The sequence below is a fragment of the Miniopterus natalensis genome, chromosome 2 (assembly GCF_054644295.1).
Source record: "Miniopterus natalensis isolate mMinNat1 chromosome 2, mMinNat1.hap1, whole genome shotgun sequence".
Classification (NCBI taxonomy): Eukaryota; Metazoa; Chordata; class Mammalia; order Chiroptera; family Miniopteridae; genus Miniopterus; species Miniopterus natalensis.
In genome coordinates, this window is record NC_142082.1 from 157,340,097 (window position 1) to 157,364,262 (window position 24,166).

The 24,166-nt window shown below is 37.7% G+C and overlaps 1 protein-coding gene across 7 annotated transcripts in view; it reads left to right on the forward strand.

Moving 5' to 3' along the window:
* The window catches only part of SOX5 (SRY-box transcription factor 5), an 898,547-nt gene that overhangs the window by 691,574 nt on the left and 182,807 nt on the right, over positions 1-24,166 (forward strand). For all 7 annotated transcript variants that reach the window (XM_016197392.2, XM_087814757.1, XM_016197390.2 and 4 more), the window contains 2 exons: positions 10,218-10,390; positions 15,183-15,251. In XM_016197392.2, coding sequence (XP_016052878.1) covers positions 10,218-10,390; positions 15,183-15,251 — 242 coding nt within the window. The remainder of the gene's footprint in view (positions 1-10,217; positions 10,391-15,182; positions 15,252-24,166) is intronic.

The following is a 24,166-nucleotide window of genomic DNA, read 5'->3' on the forward strand; positions in this document are numbered from 1 at the left end:
AATTGGATATTATGAGATGATTTCATACATTCTACACAATAGAAGCATAGTTGTACACAATCTACATTTGAAACCAGAATGACGAATGGGGAAAGTTTAAAAGAAAGTTGCTTTGTACTAGTAAGGGCAACATTTTTGTTTTTGTTTTTGTTCTTTGGAGTCAGAAATCGCATACAACTATGAGAAAAATTCTATATGAACTTCAGATAATACTGAATATTCATATCTTAATCAACTTTTACTAATAACGAGGGGAGTAGATTAAATTTTACCTAAAAATATAGTGGAATGATTCTGTCAAATTAATTGAAAAGTATGTTTTCTCAGAGCATAGGAGGCAATCTGTGGCTTTCTATTTGTTGCTAATAGGACACTTTTGATTCTGAGTTCTAAAGGATAATTTTTTAGAAAAGAATACTTCATCAATATTTAAATATTGTTATATATGACTGTATATTTTGTGATAGGGACTATCTATTTAAAATGCCACCAGGTTTACATTAATATATATGTAGAAATACATATATAAGTAACTTTTAGCATATGTGTGCATGCCCGGGCGCTCTCCTGCTGAGGGAGGCCATTGTCTCCCTCAAGGCTCCAGGTCAGAGCATCCTGGAGGAAGGCAGGTGTAGATGGGTCTTCTCAAATGTTGGGCCTACGCGCCACTAGCATCTCAGTAATTTGAAACTCCCAGAAAATGTTTGACTTGATATTTCACTTTTCACCCATCTATGTGGAGTTTACATACATTCAGGCTAGGATCCCGCGTGAATGGGTGGCAAGAGAATGAATGGGCGCTGATCAGCAAAATCTGGAATGGACTCCAACTGAAACAAACCAATAATAAGCCTTCCAAGGCTCGCAGGCAGAGCTTAAGGAGAACAAAGAAGTTTCTTTTTCTGAGGCAGCATATCCTTTATATCATTTTGTTGGATTTTAACCCATTTGCACCTGAGATAAAAGACAGACTGTTTTCCCAGGTTCTCTGTTCTCCTCTGACCTAGGTAATGACTGAGTAGAGCAGAGAAGGCCGCCGTCCCAAGCCTTGTGATCTCATTCCACTGGAGGGCAAACATGTTTCCCTCCCTTGTTTTCCTCACAAGTCAGACTTAAAAGCAGCCACAGCAGTGATGATAAGCTTAGAGGAAAGAAGCTCAGCTGTCCTTTCAGGCTCGCCTGTGGGGTTAGTTCAGGAAGCTGCAGTGCAGCTGCGAAAGAGGTTTCTGTCTTTAATTCTGAGTTTTTTAAGCTTCACATTTGGAGCCCAAGTTTGGTGATTGTCCTCTGGTTCTGTTCAGAAAGCTGTTTTCTGATGCGTTTTAAAAGCAACCATAGATCTGTCTTCTGCCCGGGGCATGGTTATTAGGTGCTCAGATCAGGTTTGGCAGAAGGCTGGGAAAATGTGCGCAGGGCTGCTTTCCCTGCTGACTGCCCGTGACAGTGGCAATTACTATCCATTGTTCATAGGTGGCTAGAAAGGGGAGAAGATACAATGGTGTGTTGCCCTCTGGGGGAAATAAATTTGACTTAATGGTTCTTGGGGGTCAGACTGGATGATTAGGTGGTGCCCAGGAATGTGGTTTTCATGCCACCTCAGAAGTTAGACAGGAACAATGGCTTAGCTGTTTGGGAGCTGCTCTCTTTTCTTTTCTTTATGAGGCAAATAAAGGTGTAAGTCTCGTGGCCTCCCACACTGTTTGGGGACAGTGTAAGGAAGGGTAAGTATGAGCTTCTTTAAATCTGGAAATATGAACTTATTCCATTATGAGATGATTTAATAATGATACCTTAGAATAATTATTTGAATAGAATCTTTGCATATATCAGGATGCATACAGCCTCTACAGTATTTACCCAGTCTTCTTGTGGACTGAAACTTTTCTCTTCCATTTACACTGATCAGTTTTCATTTAACTTTTATATCTTTTATCAAATTTATTGGTGTGACACTGGTTAACAAAATTATACAGGTTTCAGGTGCACAGTTTAACTACACATGATCTGTACACTGTATTGTGTGTTCAGCACCCCAAGCCAAGTCTCCTAATTAGTTCCAGGAAAAGTAAGAGCAAGCGAATGAATGTGTGTGTGTGTGTGTGTGCACACGTCAGCACACACCTATTCTTGAATATCTAAGACTATAGCCAAGCAAAGACTGAGCTCAGCTCCTTTAGCTCCTTAGTGCAGTGCTGGCTTCAGGGTGCTGTGAGTGAATTACTGTCAGACATATGGAGAAAGATGAAAATGACAGCTTGGCAAAGTTCAAAGAAGTGTTTCTTACTATTGAAAAAGTAAAAATGATAAACTTTTAAAAGTAGGAAAAATAAATAGTATTTGGTTTGGATAGTTTAGCAATCAATAAATTATTGTCATACCCACTTAGAGTCAGCCTCACTTTTTAAGAAACAATGTGAGTTGGTAAAGGTCACCATTTTTAAAAGCGTAAAATTATTTTTCAGGTTAGATTACTTTGCTTGTACGAATTTATACCATTTTATGGTCTGGTACTTTGGAAATGTGAAGTAATTAGATGTTAAAGTTACATTAGAAACAATCCTTTAAACACACACAGACACACAAAGGACACTAGATCCAGTTTTGCAGAACAAAACAGTTGGACTAAAAAGCTCTGCAGACAGCAAACAGTCCATCTATGTAATAAACTGATGAGCTACCTGCATCAATTATTTATTTCTTCTTCTCTAATTATCCATATAGTATAACTGGCCAGTTTAGAGAGTTTTTTTTGTCCTTATCTAAAGCAAAAGCACTGAATAAAGTTTCTGTGAAAGATAAAGCAACGCCTTTCATAGCCTCCTCGGTATTGGAAAGGGGAAACCTGGTGCCTGCATTCCGGTTGGTAGCCAATCGAGTCTCACGCTGGTTCAACCAGCATGAAATTCCATTACACTGAAGGTCACTGCGTTGGCTCTTCCCCTGAGGATAGTGTTGGGGATCCCTGGTGGCTTTGGCTAATCTGAACAGATCATTTGTTTTTCAATAAAGTCATTGCAACATTTGTATTTTACTGACTCAAATTTATTTGCGGAATTATAACAAAAATATCTGCATGCAAAGTTCTCTCAAATAGTAGTTCTGTCTTGGTGAGGTTATAAAAGAAGGGCATTGTTTGAGAGGTTTTCTGGCGAGGCCACTCAGAAATGCCTAGATCAGTTTCTCCACCTGCCTTCTTTGAAGCATTCTTTAGAACCTGGTCTCTTTCCCATTGGTGTCCCTGGTGGACCCTTCTCACCCTACTCAGAAGGCATTAATTTAGGCAGGCGAGGTGTGGTATCTGGTGTTAAAGAAAATGCCGGCTGAAGTTAGTATAGGAAAAAATTGGCTGTTCATGAAAGCTATAATTTTGTTCTTTCTAGAAGCTGAAACATAAAGGCGAACACCAAACAGCTGTATAATGCCAGTAATAGATTCAAGGAAATAATCCATTCAACAATACTGTGGCCTTTCAGAACCCATGAACTAGAGACATCCTATGTGGATTCAACATGTGGATTAAAGTAGATTCTCTCTTAGGTGACATGACATACTGAGATAAAAGAGATATGTCTATTCCGTATGTGGCTTGAAAGAGATAATTCTGTTTAAATAACAATAGACAGTTTGAAAACAAGCCGGCTTGCGATAAGAATCCTAGGGGGGTCTGCCTTTCTCTCATGTTGGATAAGAGTGCCACTAAAAGAAGCTTTAGTTGTAAATTTAGACTAACTTAAGTTAGTCTATTTATTCACTGTATTTGCAGTTCATTCAACAAATACTGCCATCTGAATGGATCTGAGTTTGATTGATTGATTGATCGATTATCTCTTCCATTTAAATGCAAAATTGATGAAGCAGACATTCTTGTCTGGCTTGTACACTGTAGCATCTCCAGCACCTAGGCTGGTGTGAGGCACATGGGAGCAGCTCTGTGGATTTATGCTGAAGAAATTAAAGGAGAGAGCCAGTCGTTTGATGATCTTTGTTGGGGATGATTTTGCTCTACCAGGGGAAATTTGGCGATGTTTGGAGACATTCAATGGGTATTATAACTAGGTGGAGAGTACTACCAGCATCTAGCCGCTAAACACAGCTCCCCAGAAAAAGAATTGTGTAGACCAAAATGTCAGTAAGTGCCCAGATTGGGAACCCTGGTCAAGGGGAAGAGTTTTCCAAGGGAAACAATTGGAGTGCAAAAGCCCTAAGGTGGGGGCATGTTTGCATATTGCGTTTAGAGAAACTCAAAGAAGGCCATGTGACTAAAGCCTTTCTGCAGAAGAGAAAGTAGGAGGTGATGATGCCATAGAGGCTGAGGGCCCGATCATTTAGGGCTTTGTAAGCATAGGGAGTTTGAATTTTATTCTATATGCAGTATAAAGCTATGAAATGATTTTATACAGGCATGTGACATGACCTGATTTACTGTTTTGAACATCACTCTGAACTTTTGCTTGCAGAATGGGTTTAGTAGGGGAAATGGAAATAGGGAGAATGGTTGAGAAAATTGTTATAGTCATCAAGGCAAGAGGTGATGGTTGTCTGGAGTAAGGGGCAGTAGTGGAAATGATGACTCATGGACTAATTTATAATATGATCTAGGGTTAACAAGATTAGATACATATTAGATTTAGAAAATGAGGCAGAAAAAGGAATCCAAACAATGTATGGATGGTTATATCTCTTATCGAGATGGGATAACTGAAGCCAATTTCCTTCCCTAGTGACTTCTGTTACATTATATCAAGGAATGTTCTGATCTGTGCTTCTTCTATGGAACCTAGAGAACTATAGGACTCACTCAAGTGATGACCATGCCTGTAGTTACTAAGCAGTAAGAAGAACTGAAACACAGAATATATTTGTCTTTTACTTCAGTAATCGTTCATCCTAAGGAAAGTGAAGCAAGACTAGAGTAGATGAAAACACATAACAATGCAAATAACTGAACACTATTTGAACCTGACAGAGCTGCTAGTCCATACATCCATACATATGTGACTAGGTCCCCATAGCGTCACATACTTGTATGAATCTTAAAAAACCTGAACCTAAGTAAAGAGTTTTTGTTCAGTGGGCCTCTGGGATTTCCCAATGATCTAGTTAATTTTCCTTTTTAAGTCTAGAATGTTTTATAACTATTACTAGAATTTCCAGTGTTCATAAAAGATCATTTATTAGACCCTCCCCATGCACTGGGAGGTAATTATAAAGAACATGATAATTTAGAGATGAAGCCCTAGGACTTGCTCTATCATGTTCGTTCAGTATTTTTCTAAAAATGGGGAAAATTTCTTTTACAAAAGCTTAAGTTCCTTGTTAACTCTCTTGAGCCAAACCCAGAACACTTATGCAAGTGTTTTATAAGATGAAACTTCTCCACATTTTTCTTGGCCATATGGCAGGCCTAACCTTCAGGGTGGTATAAAGGGAATGGACTTTATTCTTTATTTGCCAAACAGTTTTAGATGGTTTGCTGTATGCAAGGTCCTGAAGTAGGTAATGAAGATATAAAAATTAGGTCATTTAAAATTGTTGCTGTCACCACTATCTCTACACACTTTAGGAGACAAATGTGAAAATAAGGTAATGCAATTAATGAGTAAGTACTGTGATGAAGATACATGCTGTTTGGATTCCTAATGAAGGGAATGGCGGTTATCAGTGGCAATAAGGAAAAGCATCATGAAGAACAAGACACATGTGCTCCCGCTTGAAGAACGAATGTTTAGGTAGTTGGCACTTGTGAGGGTATATTTGGGAAGAATGGTAGAAAATTCAGTGTGACCAGTACTTAGGATGCACAGAGGAAGTGGGAAGGTTGGGTTATGTTTTGAAGGAACTCATTCATCCTTAAGAATCAGTTGTCGTTTTATTTTGAAGATAGTGGAGGTGTTTGAACAGAGGAAATGACATGACAAAGTTTGTTTTCTAGGAAGATAAATTTGGTACCTGTTTAGAGGATAGGCTCATAGGGAAAAATTAATGACAGGAAGTTCTGTTACAAATTTGCTATAACAATTCATGATGAAGATGGTGAAGAATGACAGTGGAGATGAAGAAATAAATCTGCAACAAGAGCTCTCCCTAAGTACCATACAGCAGTGGCTGTGTTATGTTGTCTCTTGGGTATAGGAATTGTGTCCTCTCAAAAAGTCATATGTTGCCCAGCCGGTGTGGCTCAGTGGATTAAGCATCATCCCGTGCACCTAGAGGTCACTGGTTCGGTTCCCGGTCAGGGCACATGCCCGGGTTGCAGGCTCGATCCCCTGTAGGGGGCATGCAGGAGGCAGCCGATCAACGTTTCTCTCTCATAGATGTTTCTGTCCCTCTCCCTCTCCCTCTCCCTCTCCCTCTCCCTCTCCCTCTCCCTCTCCCTCTCCCTCTCCCTCTCCCTCTCCCTCTCCCTCTCCCTCTCCCTCTCCCTCTCCCTCTCCCTCTCCCTCTCCCTCTCCCTCTCCCTCTCCCTCTCCCTCTCCCTCTCCCTCTCCCTCTCCCTCTCCCTCTCCCTCTCCCTCTCCCTCTCCCTCTCCCTCTCCCTCTCCCTTCTTCTCTTCTCTAAAATCAATAAGAACATATTTTAAAAATTCATTTGTTGAAGTTACAACACTTAGTACTTCAGAATGTGAATGTACTTGGTGATAGGTTCTCTATAGTGGCAATTAAGTTTAAATGGGGTCCTTTGGGTGGGCCCTAATCCAATATGACTGGTGTCCTTATAAGAAGAGGTAATTTGGACACAGGCATGTACAAGGAGAGATGATGGGAAGACACAGAAAAATGTTGGCCAATTACAGCCAAGGAGAAAGGTCTGGGACAGATCCTTTCCTCAGCCCTCAGATCCAACCCTGATGACACCTCCTAGTCTTGGACTTCTACGCAATAAATTTAAATTTATGTTGTTTAAGCCACCCAATCTGTGGTATTTTTTCTGTTACGGGAGCCCTAGTAAACTAATATAGAAGTATTGTGGTATATACTTAAATCTTTATTAACATGGATAGGGCACACAAGAAAATAATAATGCTGGTTTCTTTTAAAGGACAGTGTTGAAAGGAAATCTTTCACTCATACCCTTTTATAATTACTGATTACTTACTCATGTGAACATAATATTGAAAAATACTTTAATTAAATTAATGGAAAAAAAGCTATTTTGAGGAAAAATATGATTTGTTGATATAATGGATAGCAGAGACAGGTGGTTAAGAGAATTAAAGATGATGTTAATACTTCTAGCTTAGAAAGTTGATTGAGTGAGAATGTTTTAAAAGTGGGAGGCAAATGCAGAGTTCCACCTTATACATGTTAAATTTTAAAACTTAGATCTACACTCAGAAATATCCATTCTGCATCTAGAAATAAGTCGCTGGGGCTGGAAGGCAAGCTTTGGGCTGGCATATGCCTTAGTATTTCATTGACCCAGAGATAGTACTCAGAGTCACAGAGTCTCAGAGTCACTAAGACACAGAGATTTGAAAATGTACAAAATAAGTGTCTTAGAATTGTTGAAATACAGAAGTTTAGGAACTGAATCATGTCAGTTAGCTCAGGGCCAGAGAAAGGCCAAGGGTGGGACTGGAAGGATTATGAGCCTTCAGGAGTGGGTAGAAGAGGAAGACTCAGTGAAGAGGCTTGAGAAGAAAGGGTTAGCACAGTAGGAGCTGAAATCGAATCCAGTTGTGTCTGAAAAGTGAGGTGTCTGAAAAAAAAAAGTGAGGTGTCTGAAAAGTGAGTTGTGTCTGAAAAGTGAGATCAGGATGAGGGGAGGCAGGTTAAAGATTCAGAAAGTTCTAATTGGATATCGACTCAAAAGTTAGATTTGCTTGAAATTTTACATGAGTCTTATTTGTGTCTGTATTAGTGAAGATAAAAAGATTTTGTTAAGCTTCCATGTACTGATGCCAATGTGATATTTGATATTTGTTTATACGCATCAAGTAAGTATATTTCTTTACACATTGATATATCAGTTATTAAAATTCATAATACCACCATAAGCTTTTAAATTATTCTCCCACATATTTGCATGAAATACATTTTTAAAGTATGTAAATAATAGTAATAATGTTCACTGTAGAAGAGTTTCTAAATATAAAAATTTGAAGAAAATATTAAAATGACCTCTAATCCTATCACCTAGAAATAGCCACTATTAATATACAGATAAATTTTCTTCCCGTTTTTTTCTATATAGGTATGTGTATGCATTGAGGTATTTATACAGAAGTCTCATTTCTATCCAATTTTTCACCTACCTTTATATCATGAACAAGGCCCCCTATCATTAAAAATTCTTACTTTTTTCATAGATGCAAAATACTCTAGCATATGGATATACCCTAATTACTTGACTATTCTCATTTGACATTTTTCCAAAGTGAAATTGCCCCCTTGGAGATCATGTGGATTACAAGACAAACTATGTATTATTTTTCCTAGTGTGTATTCTGACAGTGTATGAAGATGCACATCTTGCCATCATTTGAATATTTTCATTAAAAAAAAACCTTCTGAGCATTTAGATTATTTACTGTTAGGATTCTAATTACAATACTCAAATAGTTATTATTCTTAGAGTAAATGTCCTTCTTTTTAAAAAAATCCTCACCCAAGAAAAAATTTTTATTGATTTTGAGAGAAAGATAGAGAGACACAGAGAGAGAGAGAGACAGAGAGAGAGAGACCTCGATGTGAGAGACACATTGATTTCTTGCCTCCTGTCTGAGCCCTGAGCAGGGATGGAACCCTAAACCTAGGTATGTGCCCTAATCGGGAATTGAACCTGCAGCCTTTTGGTGCACAGAAGGGCACTCCAACCAACTGAGCCACCCAGCCAGGGCTAAGTGTCCTTCTTTTTGGTGGATCTAAATATCTGAGGTATAATAAATTATTAGTGACAATCTAGTGAGCCACCTGCAGTGAATAAGGCAGGGAGTATAAGGCATAATTCTTGCCTTATATTCACTCAGAAGTTTTTTTCTGGATGTTTCTTTTCTAGCCTATGTAAATTACATTAGAAACTCTTAGAAACTTTATTTCCATTCCAAATGGGCACATGAAAATTATAAGCCACTAACTAGAGCTACTACTTCTTAAAAAAACACATGCTTTTTCAGCATAAATTGGTAGGGAGAAATGCATTGGGATGGGAAAGGATGACTGAGTTATAACAGATTCTTCTATCTAATTACATATACAGGTGGCAAATGCATTATTAAAATAGTGCTTAGTGTCTTATGTTTCAAGTGAAAATTGTAATTAAAAAGTATGTTCTCTCCTCCTCTAGTACTTTACCATAGGGGTCTTGTCTATCTGGTGAATTTTAGAACAATTAAAAGTGATAATGTTTTTCTTTCAGTGAACTGCTCACCTCTCTAGTGTATCAAATAAGTATTTTAATCTGACTAAGATGATTCACCGGGCGTGCTTTAAAATCTTGAGCATGCTATTTATTTTAAATGACTGCTGTGCCTTCCCCAAATCTTGGATTTAACTGTAATCTTGGGTGCCCATAATGTGGTCTGTGCATTTTTTCAACTGTATTACATTATTTCATGATAGAATAAATTTATATTCTCAAACTTGAGTATTTTCTCTGCTAGCAATATACTACTTTGAAGAAAGTCGGATTGGCATATGAGGAAACAGTCTAAGACTTGACTGGTTAATAGATTCCACCCTTGTTTAATGTAGGATTCCTTAGTTCTGATTCCTCAAGATTCTTTGAAAGGAATCACACCATTCATAATAATACCTTGAACTCTTAATAATTGTGGTTATTAAATTTTTATGTCTTTGTATGAAATTTTTAATTTGATTAAAAAAACTACTTAGGTCCAGGAACTGTGCTTTGAGCTGCTTTTTTACTTTAGACTTCTTTTTATTTCCATCAGTCCCCAACATAGAACATTAAAAATAGTAGCTATTCAGCCTACAGCTTTTTTATTTACTTGTAATATAACAGTGAAAAGCTCTATGGGATATTTCTTGTTATAAATAAAAAAATAACCACAATATTCATTCATTCTGATATTTGTGATGGGTAAATAACCGTCACTTTTTACTACTGAGTTAAAATCTACAGGAAAGTGTATGTTTGTTTGTGTGTTGAACTTTATATCTAGAATAGTTCTCTATACAACAGAATCATTGTCCCTGAAACACTACTCTCTTCTCACTTCTCCTTTCTTGTATGTTTTGTGGCTGTTATTTTTCAGGGACTCCCGAAAGCCTAGCTGAGAAGGAGAGGCAGCTCATGGGGATGATCAATCAGCTGACCAGCCTGCGAGAGCAGTTGCTGGCTGCCCATGACGAGCAGAAGAAACTGGCTGCATCGCAGATTGAGAAACAGCGGCAGCAAATGGAGCTGGCCAAGCAGCAGCAAGAGCAGGTAAGAACTAGAGTCACAGATTCCTTGGGCTTCCGTTTGCCTATTTGTGTCACTCTCCCAGGCATACAAAGGTCATTTAAAGCCTCTCTCCCTCCTCCCCCCCACATAACTAAATTAAAAGGCAAAAACACCAAAGCAAACTCTGGCATGAAGAAGGTTATCGATTACTTCAGTGGTAGGTAACATGGATGTGATTTTAATCAAGGGGAAGTGCTGATAGGTCAAGAGAAGAGTCCCCAAACCGTGGAGAGCCAAGAGAATGTTTCCGGTCAGGAACATTGTGAGAGGTCTCATTAAACAGGGGTTTGTTATGGGCTTTGAAGAATACGTAGGATTCACCAAGTGAAGTAAAATTTCAATTATGGGGCAGGAACTTTAGATAAGAAAGAGTGAGAATCTGAACTAGATTGGGCATTGGCCATGGAAAACAGGAGAGAGGAATAAACACGGGAAGAGCTGTGGTTAGTTGAATTTTTTGAGTGGGCCAAAGGCAGAGGAAAAGTGTTGAGCCTGAGTAATAGGGAAAGTTAGGGGGAGAGCAACTTTGGAAAAGCATGTGGCTATCTTACGTTGAATTAGAGCTATTGTCAGGCTGTCACTCTAGAGTACGTGAGAGACAGGTAGAAATACCGAACAAGAGAGGGCTGAACTAAATGTCTCAGGTTATCTACATAGAGATGGTAGTTTAAAACCCTAGAGTAGGTAAGTTTCATTCATTTGTTCAACCTGGCACTGTGCTAACTTCTGAGGCTAGCTCAGTTAACCAAAACGAAAAAGCCCCTAAATTCTAGTGGAAAGAGATGACTGACAAAGAAAAAGAGAAATTAACAAAGTAATTTCAAGTAGTGATAAGGAATTGAAAGAAATGGAAGAAGAGTAATTTGATAAATATTGATTTGTATGGAAAGGCAGTGTTTCTTAGATGTGGTCAGATCTAAATGACATACAAGAGACAGCCATGTTAATATCTTGCGCCCAGAGTGTTTCATACAGAGAAATGGTAGGTTTATAGACCTTAAATTAGAGTAGTGGTGAAATCATGAGAAAATGTACAAGAACTAACTAACTAGATCCTTGGGAGATACTGGTATATAGCTGCTAGAGAGAGAAAAATGAACAAATCCAGAACCAAGACGCTACTGAAATTGTCATTTAGATACTCATTGTTGGCCTTTAAGAGTGTGGCTTCTGTGGAGCTTTAGTAGCAGACATCAGACTGTACAAAGTGACATGTAGAAGAATTCACATGTGGTGGGAAACTGGTGACAAAGTATTAAGAACTATTACTTAAAGGAAAGTTGGTAGTAATGAGAAGGGAAGATAGAGGGGGTCATAAGATGAGCTTACATATAGAGATGGAACATCATTTAAAGGGCTAGCATCCATGTTCTGGGCTTAGTTCACTCACCACCCACAGTGGAAGAGAGCCATTGTTTAGGCCAGGGTATTTCATTACTGCAAAACCTTCCAAACTGCTCTCAAATTGTAAACTAGTGTAGCTGAAAGAGGTAAAGAAATAGTCAGATTATATTTGAAGAGATACCCTTTCTTTCAATTTATTCTCTCTACTTGGTGGCTCATATATGCTTGAAAGATGGCTTTTTATTTTTATTTTTAATGAAATGCTTCATCATTTTCTTTAAAGATATATTTCGCCTGTTGTTGGCTATGGCCCATATTTCTTTTGCTTTACCCCCTATAATAAAACAGTTCAGAATTATTGCCTGTGACAGTCTAGAAAAACACCACTCTTTTCTTATGCGTTTTTAACTCTCAATGCCTTCAGACATCTGAATTCTAGAGAATTCTAGGAGCCTCTGAAACTTTAGCTCAGATGGGGATATTTCTTTGTAAAGAATCCCTACTTTGGGGGTTTGAGGGCACCCTGGTCCTTAAAACTCTGAGCAATCACTAACGGAGTGCAAGGTTCCTTTCTTTCTCTTTCAGGTTCTGGCCCACCCCTAAATATCATCACAAGATTCTAGAATTTTTTACTTTCTCTGACATTCTCCTCTGAACTTTAGAAATCCTTAAGTTCTTCCAGAATTTCTTCCCCATACTGGAGAGATGCCAGGCAGTGATGCCTACACAGCCTGAGAGAAGATCTCTCCTGAGAGCCGCAGGTCAGCTTTCTAGAGCCCAGTCTGCTCCCCCAGATCCGCTCTCCCATGCGGCGCTGGCACACATAGTCACCACTCTTGTGATCATCATCTTCTCATCAGGTTGCCGGAAAATCTCTGAACAGCATTTAGTATTTATTCCTTAAGATGCAGGTTAGGTTCATCTTCTCCCGAGAACTTCTTTCCTGACTCTCCTCCTAACGCTGCCTACTTAGTAGAGTGTATGCCTCCTCTGTACACCCCACGGTTCCTCTCACAGCCCTCGGAGATGCCAGTGAACCCATTTCCCGTTCAGCCTTTCCCCCAGACTCCGAGCTCCATTCCATATTCATCTCTTCAACAAATAATAGATCTATTGAGTACCAAGTTGATGCCGGCTTCTGTTCTAATTCCTGGGATCCAGCAAGGAATGAAACAGACAAAAATCCTTTATGTATTGAATTCTAGTTGGGAAGATATAGACTATAAATAAAAAAGTAAAATAGTGTTTGTTAAGGCTTACGGTGAAAAATAAAGCACAGAATTAGAGATGAGGGTGCCAGATAGAGAGGCTCTTTTAAAGCTAATGATCAGGGAGGGCCTTATCAGCAGGTTAGTATTTGAGTAGAGACCTGTAGGAGGGGAGGGAGGGAGCGATCCAGTTATCTAGGAAAAGAGTGTTTCAGATGGAGGGGAAAGTGAGTGCAGAGCCCAGAGGCAAGAGTATCCTTGGGAGGTAGGAACATCTTTGGTGTGTTCAAGAGACAGGAGAGCAGTGTGGCAAGAGTGGAGTGACAAAGGGGAGAGAAGGGGATGAAATCAGAGAGGTAGCAGGAGGCCAAGTCATATTGGGCTTGCAGGCATTACTCTGAGTGAGACGAAGGATTTTGAAAAGATGAATGATGTGACAACTTACCTTTTCAAAGGATCTCTTCAGACGCTGAGTTATAATAGGCTGTAGGGAGCAAGGGCAGAAGCAGAAAGCACAAATAAGAGGCTGTCTCAACAGTCCAGGCAAGAGGGAACAGTAGCTTGGAACGGGAAGAAGGGGGCGTGGGGTGGTGCAGGTAGTCAGTTTCTGGATAAATGATTAAGATGCTGATAAGAGGATTTAAATATCAGCTGAAATTTGGTGTGTGGGAGGAAAGAACTGGACTTAAGGGGGAAAAAAAGTGATATCCCCTTTTCTGCCATCTCCTTTCCTACCTTTCTTCAGGAAAAAAAAGAAATTACTGTATTCCTGAGATTAAAGAAAGTATTACAATAATTATAGTTGTGCCAGTGTCCATAAGGGAAATAAAAGTTTATTGTGCAGCCATTTAGACCCATCCCCTTCATATTGGTTCTTTCATTGATAGTAAAGGACTCTTCTTGTATTTTTCCTAAATTTTTAGCTTTCTGATACTGAATTTAAGGAAACCTACTCTTCTAAAGAAAATGATAGTGTTGAGGATAAGAATCGGAGCTTATTTATAAGAGTGGTGTTACATTCTCATGAGAAGGTTCCCTACCCTTTAGGGTCCAATAAAGTGTTTAAAATTTTCTTCTCGTGTATTCAGTCTCGCATTCTTCATCAACTCTTCATTCTGTTTTAGCTCCAGGCTTTTGGCAAATGGTGAGCATAATACGCATGACCCATAGCATAGTATGTATTTAGTAAGAGGATATTATCAGAGCAAATAATGGCATGATTGTGCTAGTCACTGACTTAGAAAACATTTCAGATGGCCACACTGAGGGCTAAGTCCGAGTTTAGCTTTGAACCTGTTGAATTTGAAGTACCTTTGGGAATGTCATTGGATAAATGGGTCTGAAGCTTGAAGCAAAGTTCTAGTCTAGAGAAACACATTTTTAAGCACCTGGTGTACATATGGAAGCAGATATAGAGGGAAAAGAGTTGAGTCTAAAATTAAGCCTTGTAGAACTACAACAGTGGGGAAAGCTTTGAAGTTGACTGAGAAGGAACAGACTGAGATGTAGGAGCAAAACCAGGGCAATGTGACATCCTGGAAGCCAAGGAAGAAGGCTCAGGGTCATTGGAAGCACTTGAGTGTTGAATACTGATGAAAGGTCAGAAGGTGAGAACTAAAATAACACTTCAGAATTTAAAAAATGGAAGTGAGTGGTAACTTGATTAAGAATCATATTTGTTGAGAATAGGAGCAGAAACCAGAATAGAGTGTGCTGAGGAGTTGGCAGTTTAGAGGTTCGTGGGAAGCAGAAATGACAGTATTTACCAAAGAACCAAGAAACAAACACGAAAACCAAAACCTCACTAAAAAATAAAGCATCTTACCATACCCTGTGCTACTCTGAACCACTTGGTCACCAAAACCCCATTTAATCAATACTCCCTTTCGTAGAAAACAGCTGAAAATGTCAGAGAAAGTACCTTCGTAACATATTGCCTGGAGGTGGGATTTTTGAAACTATTCATAGTGGATTAAATCACTGTTGTAGTGTCTCAGGGCTTTATTTGTTTTAGGCCAAAAGAGCCATAGCTGTTCCTGAAGACTGAATGTCTTGTTTGATTCTACTTACAGATGAATTGCTGGTACCATAGAGACACAAGCACATCTATTTGCATCATCTTAATAATCAGTGTCAAATCAAACTTTGAGAAACAGAACATTGGTAATTTCCCCCTAGGACTACAATATACTTAAAAAACTCCCTGTATAATTTCTCCACAGATTGCCAGACAACAGCAGCAACTTCTGCAGCAACAACACAAAATCAATTTGCTTCAGCAACAGATCCAGGTCAGAAATCATAATTTCATACGTACTTCTAATGAAAAGATATATGCTTTGTTTCTCATTCTTAGATGGACATAATTGAAATGATCTACAGAGTAAAAATTACTTTCAGCCTAATTCATGAGGTGTTGCCTCCTGTGACATGAGAATCTTGCACGTGGTGGCTCTGTCACAGGCCCTCCTGTGACAGGGAGCTTCAGTCTAAGCAGCTGACAGTAATTTTCATCCCATAATGAATGGAAATTAATGGTAGAAATGCTTCGTTTTCTCTATTTTTTTATGTTTAAGATGTGCCTGTAAGTGTTCTTAATGGTGGAGGTGCAGGGGAACCAAAGCAGAAAGGTGTAGTGGGTTTTCATTTAGAGCAGTGATTTTCAACCAGTGTGATGCAAGAATTTTTAAAACATGCAATACCTGACTATTTAGTCAGGGGCACTGATCTCATTTCCCTTAGATTGTCAAATATAAAAAGGACAACAGCCAACACAATAGCTGTTCGGTGTGAATGAATCAAAATTATACCTTTTTTTTGGTCAGATCGACAGTGAGGACTTTTACTGTATGCTCCAGAGCCATGTGCGGTAAAGGGGGAAGTTAGGGAGCGTAGTGATTTGGTGTCAGCTAGAACCTCACCCTTAGTGTTGCGGGAAGAAACCAAGACTGAGGGCTCTGTAACCTCCAAATTTTTCCTATGTGGGAATTTACAATGATGAGGAGCATCGATAAACAACAAAGAAAGCCGGTGTATTGGTAACAAAGGAAAAAGTAACTTGACGGGAACGTCCTGTCTCCACCACTCCCTAGCAGCATTGACTTTGACAAAATTTGTATCCCTTCTTGAAAATTCCCTTTCTGAAAGCACTTATTTCATAGAGTACTTATGAGGATTTAATGAAGTCATGGATGGATAGCCTTAGCATAGTGTCAAGACAAACAGCAAGTGCTCAATGCATGCTTGCAATGACTAGCAAGAAAAGTAAACTAAGTCACGGATCTATGGATCCAACCCTGTGTAACACCATCCATCTGGAAGCAACTATTAGATTTGCGGTCAGATTTCCTGGGGAGAAATTTATCGTACTCTTGAAGTTTTATCTTGAGCATCCAACATATTTTATTAAATGTGAATATCGTAAATGACAGAAGGAAACGTGTCAAAATTATTTCACTGGTTTGTTAATCACGTTTAGACTCCTTTGCCAGTGGAGTCTATTCCATTGTATCTACTTGGGTCAGGTACCCTTGATTTCCTTCCCTGGATTTTATAGCCTGTGGGGTTCTCTCATTCTTGCTCTCCCCGAGATTTCAGTGAACTGGTCACAGCCCCAGAGAAACAGAAACATCGGTGAGATGAGCCATCCAAAAGTCTTCACCTTCCTCACCTGTAACTGTTAGAAGTACATTTCTAATGTGATGTGATACATCAGTTCATATCTGGAGTCTGGTTGTTCAGTGGTTTAAAATAGTTCATTGCATTTCCATGTTCAGTCTAAGCATGCTGACTTTGAATATAGTTTTAGTTGATGGCGCCAGATTATCTAGATTTAAAATGTTTTTTAATTTGAAAACATATGATAATAAAAATGTTATGACAAGTTCTCATTATAAACAAGGTACAATTCCATAATTGGTGATATGGCCCTTTGCAAAGGACTTGCTTTCACTGTAGGTTGATGAAGGTACCAATATTTTAAATTTTTACCAGACTGAGAGAGTCCTTTGTTAAGCAGAATTGCAAAATTGTACCTAAGCCTATATTTAAATATGTAGCAGGCTAAGCTTTGTTTTGACCGTTTAAATTTAGCCATCACCTTTCAGTTCCTTTTTTGGAATTATTTCACAATTATGAACGCTGCATTCATAATGTGGGTTTCAAGCTCTGGCGTAATGACCAAATGTTCAAATGGATGGATTCAAGTCAAGTGTAATGACCTGCCCAAGATCACACAACTAGTTAAAAGCAGAGCTAGGATCAGAGACAGCTTTCTGACTGTTAATAGAAATTTTGCTAAGTCTGAGCAATTTAAAAGCTTAGAATTTCTATGCGATCAAAATGTTAAGCTGCTGGCTTCCACTAGTTCACACAGTGAAAAAGACCCCAATAGTCCCTAAAGAGAATATGTCACACTGATGGTAATTTGGGGGAAACATTAAGAGAGATGTTGAGATATTGTATCTCTGTATGTATTCTCTTTCTAGTTTTACTACACATAAATGATACTGACAGAGTCAAAACCCATCAAGCTATTATTTTTAAACAGTGTTTGGGAAGTAGGAAATGTTTCAGGAAAAAATAAGTACTGAGCAAGACTGACAATCTGAAAGGAACTCATTTTCACAGCTTCTTGCATATTCATTAACTAAAAGCATAGTTCTAAAGTGTATTTTATAAATTGTTAATTTGGGGCAGTCTTACGAGCACTTAATAGTTATGAAAGTCACAATATATTTAAAATGTCTATTGAGAGATTGTTCAAACAGTTATGGGAAACACTGATATGGTGGTTTAGGTAGAAAGAGAAGATTAAAAAGGTAGACTAGCTCCTGTTTTTTCTCACATACATCTTTACCATATTTCTTTTTTAGAATGTTTTCTCTCCCTTTTCTTCTTCATTCTGCTTTCCTCCTTTCCTTTGGCTGCGTAGGGCAAGGAAGAAGAACAGTGAAAATGAAACCTGCTAATAGTGGAAAGCAGATCAGATATATAACAAATTTTATTATAAAATGTATTTTTGTCGATGCATACATAATCGAATGCTCACATAAGAAATTTTTACCATAGATTAAATTTTCTTTGATATCTGAAAATACTCATGTATTTTAATTTCGATCTATTTCTTTCTTTCTTAAATATGGAGCTTTAAGACCTTGTAGAAATAAATATACAAATTTACGTTACTCTCTTGATGGCATTTTCTTTGATGTTTTGTTCTATTGTCCTTTGGACACTAGAAAACAATGTCTTCTAATTCCTTTATTGATGGAATAGTGGGCTGCAAAGTTTCTAGTCCACAAATAAGGTTGCCTTTAAAATTTTTGTTTCAATTAAAATACATAAGACAGCCCAGCTCAGTGGCTGAGCATCGACCTAGGATCCAGGAGATCGAGGTTCGATTCCCGGTCAGGGCACATGCCCAGGTTTCGGGTTCGAACCCCAGCAGGGGGTATGCAGGAGGCAGCCGATCAATGACTTTCTCATCATTGATGTTTCTCTCGCTCTCCCTCTCCCTTCCTCTCTCTGAAATTATCAATAAAGACATATTTAAAATAAATAATAAATAAATAAATAAATAAATAAACAAACCAACAAACAAACAATACATAAAATAAAACAAAATACCTAAGACAGTAACTTGGTCCATACATTGGTAAAGGCATGCAGTACTGTGAATGGGTTAGACAGATCTGCTACCTGGCTTAGATTGAAATAGGGTAAGAGAGCAGGACACATTTTCACATGTTAAATGACAGGAGGATGACATTCTCCCAAATTTTTGTCACTCTTTTCCTGCGATTTCTTTAAAGGGGAGGTTAATTTACACATGTTTATTTCATTTGATGTGCATGTCACTTAATTTTAAAAGTGCATGAACAAGTTTGTATGTGTGTGTATGCACAAACATTTACATAGTCTAATGACCAGGTTAGTTAAAATTTATTGGGGCCTGTTAATACTATTTTTTTAACTCCAGGTGAAAAGAGCGATGGCAGGTTTTACTCTATTAGTTTTTTGAAGAGAAAATGAACTTACATGCAATATAGGATGCATAACCCATAGATACAGACAATAGTGACCTGGGGTGGGGGTGAGGTGGATGGGGTCAATGGGGAGGAAAAGGGGATATCTGTAATACTTTCAACAATAAAAATAAATTAAAAAAAGAGAGAAAATTCCATAAGAATTAGCAAATAACCAGTTTTAATTAATAATTTAGGATCAATTCTTAATGAACTGTTTTTCTCTCTTTAAAAACCATCCTTAGCCCTAAGATAGCATGATTCAAATTGGATTGAAAACACATTCTGCATTACTTCCTTTTAGAGTCTTCATAGTGTTATAGTTGTCTTCTGGGTTTACACATATCTCAGCATTAAAGAAGAATTAAGAAAGTTTTCTGGTATTCTTTGCAACATCCTAAACTAGTTCATTCTACAAATAAAATATCATAATGCCAGAAACATCCCATTAGTCCCCTGGAACTTGTTCATTTCTTTATGAGATTCTTAATTTTAAGAACACCAAGAACTTTCAGTCTTCTTTTTCTACTATTTGGCAATGTTTTCCTTTAATTCTTAAAAAAAGAACATTTTTGCTTTTCTACTTACTCTGTATCTAGCTAACTTTTAATGCACATTAGTACATTAGTACACATTTATAATTATGTCAGAGAAAAATATTTTTCTAGATTTTTTGAGGGTAAGCCTTTTATTCTATTGCTTCTGCCACAATGCCCATTTTTTAGCAATTTATATTCTGACTAATCTAGTTTTTATATTAAATCAACCTATTTCTAATACTGATAGGTAGGTGGTTTATGTTTCCAGTAATGATCCAAAACCAGTGGTTCATCTTGACCTAATTCACTGTTATCAAAACTTTTTAAGGTAAATGAATGTGACTTCTGTGAACTTCCATTATGGCAACAGAGTATCCCTGGAGACCCAATTTCCCTTTTATCTTGAAGCTTTGTATGGGACAGAGTTTTTACAACTTTGGGCTGGGGAAACATGTCCTAGTTTTAAGTTGCTTACTCTTTTTAAATAATACTTAATGGCATTTAAGGTTCTTATTAGCCTCTAATAGGACCAAGTCAACTGCATGCTTTATTATGAAATCCATTTAAGATATTTCTAAGGGAAAATTTAAAGATATTGTACGTCTTGTCAAATGAATATTTTCATGACTCCCTTATTGAAATTTCAGTGTTTGAATTTTCATAAGAGATTCCACAAATTCGATGCATTACCCCTTCTGATAAACTTTTCCAACTTTTGTTCATTGCCTTCTCTTGGGGGCAAAGAATTGATATTTAATAACTTCCTGTCATTGTTCCTGATTCATAAATTAAGCGTGTTCAAGTCCAGTAATAGTTGTGGGTTGCTGATTTTCTGTCTAGAGCTAAAGGCAGAGCAAAGAACAAATCTCTGTTCCTTTGTATTGTTAGTTGGCCAGTGTATATTCCATGGTATGTAGGAAAAATCTCGGTTCTTTAGTTGATATAGGAATATATTTAACTGTATGAAATATAATTTTATTTTTATTAAATGATTTAACAAAAAATACAAGAGAGTAGACTTTGTGGAATTAGACATACCCGAATTCAGTCTCTGCATCTTCACACCTCATCTGCTCTGTGATCTTGGGACAATTGCTTAATCCCTCTGAGTTTCATTATCCACATCTATATAATACCTAAATTACAACTGGTTAATCTGAGGATTAAATGGGATCATGCCAGGCATGTAGTGGGCACACAATTCTAAATATTTTTTTACCTTGGTCATTAGAGTGAGAATTTTTTTCTTTCTGATGATGGACGATTTAATGAATATTACCAACAAAAGGGGAATTTCTTAGGAATAAAGAATATAATCTACATGGCAGAAGCCACTGAAAACTGTACATTCAGTGTTCCAAATTCATATGATTTTAGAATTGCAAGGGATTTTTAGAAAACCTTTATTTAGACCTATCTCTCATTTTGACATTTGTAAACTAAAACCAAGTAAGGTTAGATTTTCCCAGTGTCAACAGAAGTTGTTACTTGTGGAAAAATGGCTGGATTCCAAGTTTCTAGAGTCTTGGCCCAGTTCATTTTTATTTCACTGATATTCTACCATTTAAGGCTTAATGGCCCAAAGTTTTAAAATGAGTTTTCTTTCACTGGGAACTTATTCCTACAAAGTAAAAATACAATTTGCCTTATGTACAATTGAATGATTAAGTTGCAGTCATGGGCTCAACCAATTTGTGACAAAGGATTCATTTTGTTGGAGCCAAAGTTCTCTGAGCTTATTAAGATTTTGGGTAATTTTTGGTAAATTATTATGCAGAATGAAATCCATTGAAATATTGTTTTGAAAACATAATAACGTTAAAGGTGAAATCATAGTACCTGACTGACCTGCTGGTTTATGATTTCTTTCTCGGAGTGTGGTAAGTTGGAAACATTTTACCCCCCTCAACAAGACCCCACACACATATATGAGCACAAAGAGACTGCAAAGTAACCTTGTCTATTTAGGAGACTGGAAATGCCAAGAATAAACACCATGCAATTAAGGTAGCATTTCAACCTGAGAAGGAAATGCATTAACCCTTGAGCTCCAACTAATGTTTTGCCATATGAAATAAAATATGCCACAACTGGGCAGGATACAGCTCTTGCATTCAGATGGACTAGTAGAAGAAAAAATATGGAGACACAAATAAGTAACTTCTTTCCCCTCTTCCTTGTACTTTCTAGAAGCAGAAAGATAGGTAAGATAGGTGACCTCTTGTAAAAGAGCAGTGATAATAACTGCACATCCTTCTTTTCACTCAGAGGGCGCTACTTTTAAAGCCCTTAAACATTCTTTTTTTTTTAATACATCTCCTAATGGTTACCTAATGATAGAATTTCAGTCGTTCATATTACTTCTCTATCCAGACAAGCAAGCGTGTCTCTGCAGATAGAGATATAGATTGATATGCGTGTATATTATTTGTTATTGACATAACACATGCCACATGGCTCCAATAGTACAGGGGAGTAATGAAAGCAACTGTCTGGGGCCCAGACTGCTATATGCTACCCAATCCTTTTACTCAGAGGGAACCACTCTAAAAGCTTTAAGGTTTTTATTTCTGTTAGCCTCCTAGTATTTAGGTATGTACATCAAAAATATAATTCCAGTGCTATTTCTGACTTACCAGCTTTAAATATCGTTAACTTGGAAACATGACAATTTACGTAGTTCCTATATTGCCACCCAGACACCCTCTCCTAGTCCCCTCCTTCACCTAAAAATATATGTCATTTAAGTTTTTCCAATAAGTAGGTTTAAGCTTTAAGTAGTTTACTTGCACTTCTTTTCTTGTTCGATCAACTGTACATAGTGCTTTTGACACTTGCCTTGTTAGGTGAGGCTGGCATCTCTCCTCTCTCACTCCCAGTCGCCTATTTCCACTCTCTCTACGTTTACTCTAAATTTACATATGTGTGGTATGTATGTGTACATGTATAGAAACAGACCATTTGCCTTACCTGTTGGTTAATAACAAAAGTTAGAAATTGATCAATGTTGGAAATAGATTATATTAAAATATGGTATGTGGTTTTCTGAATAGTCTTAATAGGATACCCCTTCTTTCCTTTCCTGTAGCTTTGTGCTTTCCGAGTGCCTATAGTTTTTCCTCATGCTATTTGCCTTATTAGTTCTGTGAATTCTCAGGAGTGAGTCAATCCTCCAGGACACCCTTCTCCTCGGTGCCACTCCCTGTCCCCTGTCCTCCTGCTTTCACCTAGATTGGCTAGTCCAGCTGACATTCTCAGATGTCCAGTGATGACTCCCCAGAGCTGGAATCACTGTTTCCAGTGTTATCCACCCTCTTGGTTTTTCTCCTTGTTTTACTCCAGAACCATATCAAAGAACTTCCTAAAAAAAAAAAAAGGAAGGACAGGGGATGCCTAGGACGTAAAGTTTCTGGGATAAAAATATCCAAAATGTATGCATATGTAATAGTGTTCCATTTTTAAACCCCTACTTGATTGGTAGCTTGGCTTCAAATAAAATTCCAAGTTGGAAATCACTTTCTTTGTATTTCAAATTCATTAATTCATCATCTTCCAGCATCTATGAGAAATAAGAGATCTGAAGAGATCATCTATGAGATCTGATTTATTTTTTGGTGGTGGTGACCAATATTTTTTTCTTTCTGAAAGCTTTTAGTAGCTCTTTTTTGGTATATATTTTTTATTCTTGCATAATGAATTGCCACAAACTTGTCAGCTTAAAAACAACATACAGTTATCATCTTACAGTTTTTGTGGGCCAGGAACCAGGCTTATCAACAGGTGGGCACTGCATTAGTGAGGACAAGAAGCTGGCCGTACATTATGTGAACACTACAGAAATGTCTTTGCCCTGAGATTCTAGCGGTCATGCTAGCTCTCTCAAGTTTCCCAAGACTGTTCAATTTCTGTTGAGGGAGTGTGATGTAGCTGGAGTAGAGTTGGACTGATGAGACCCACTTTCAACTAATATTACTGTTTTCAACTGAGGTCTGACTCCCATTCTCCCTCATACTTGAGGTTTCTAGTCCCAAGAAGATCTTATTTGGGGAAAAGGGGGATTCTGAGGACAAATTAAGCCCCATTTGCGCTTAACCCCTTCCATGTACAGTCCAGTCTGTTTCACCCACTTCCATCAGTTAAAATTCTACAATTGCTTTTAATCTTCTAAAAATTGGATCAAGCTTCTTACCTGGGCATGTGTCTTATCCTTAATTAACTTAAGTGATATAGGTTTATAAATTTGTTTGTTTTTATCATTTTAATGGTACCTCGGGAAAGAATGGAGATACTCAATACATGCTCAGTCTGTCTCCTTTGATGGTAAATCAGGGCATCATTTAAAAAAAATATTTCTATGTAAATTGGATAAAATATTCAAGACAATAAAAAGTAACTGGGGATGAAAGAATTTTTGTAAAGTGGATGATTTATTGCAGAAAGATAAAGTTTGAGGATCCAAAACCAAACTTTAACAGTTCTAAGATTTATATAATATATTTTTTAGTTTCCTTGGTGGGAAGATAGTAAGGACAAGGCACACAGATAGACATGGAGAGTTTCATGATTTTTTTTCTCTTTGTGATAAATTTATCAAGAAAAATAAGTTTATATTTATATAGAATTTTAAAGTATGACTGATGT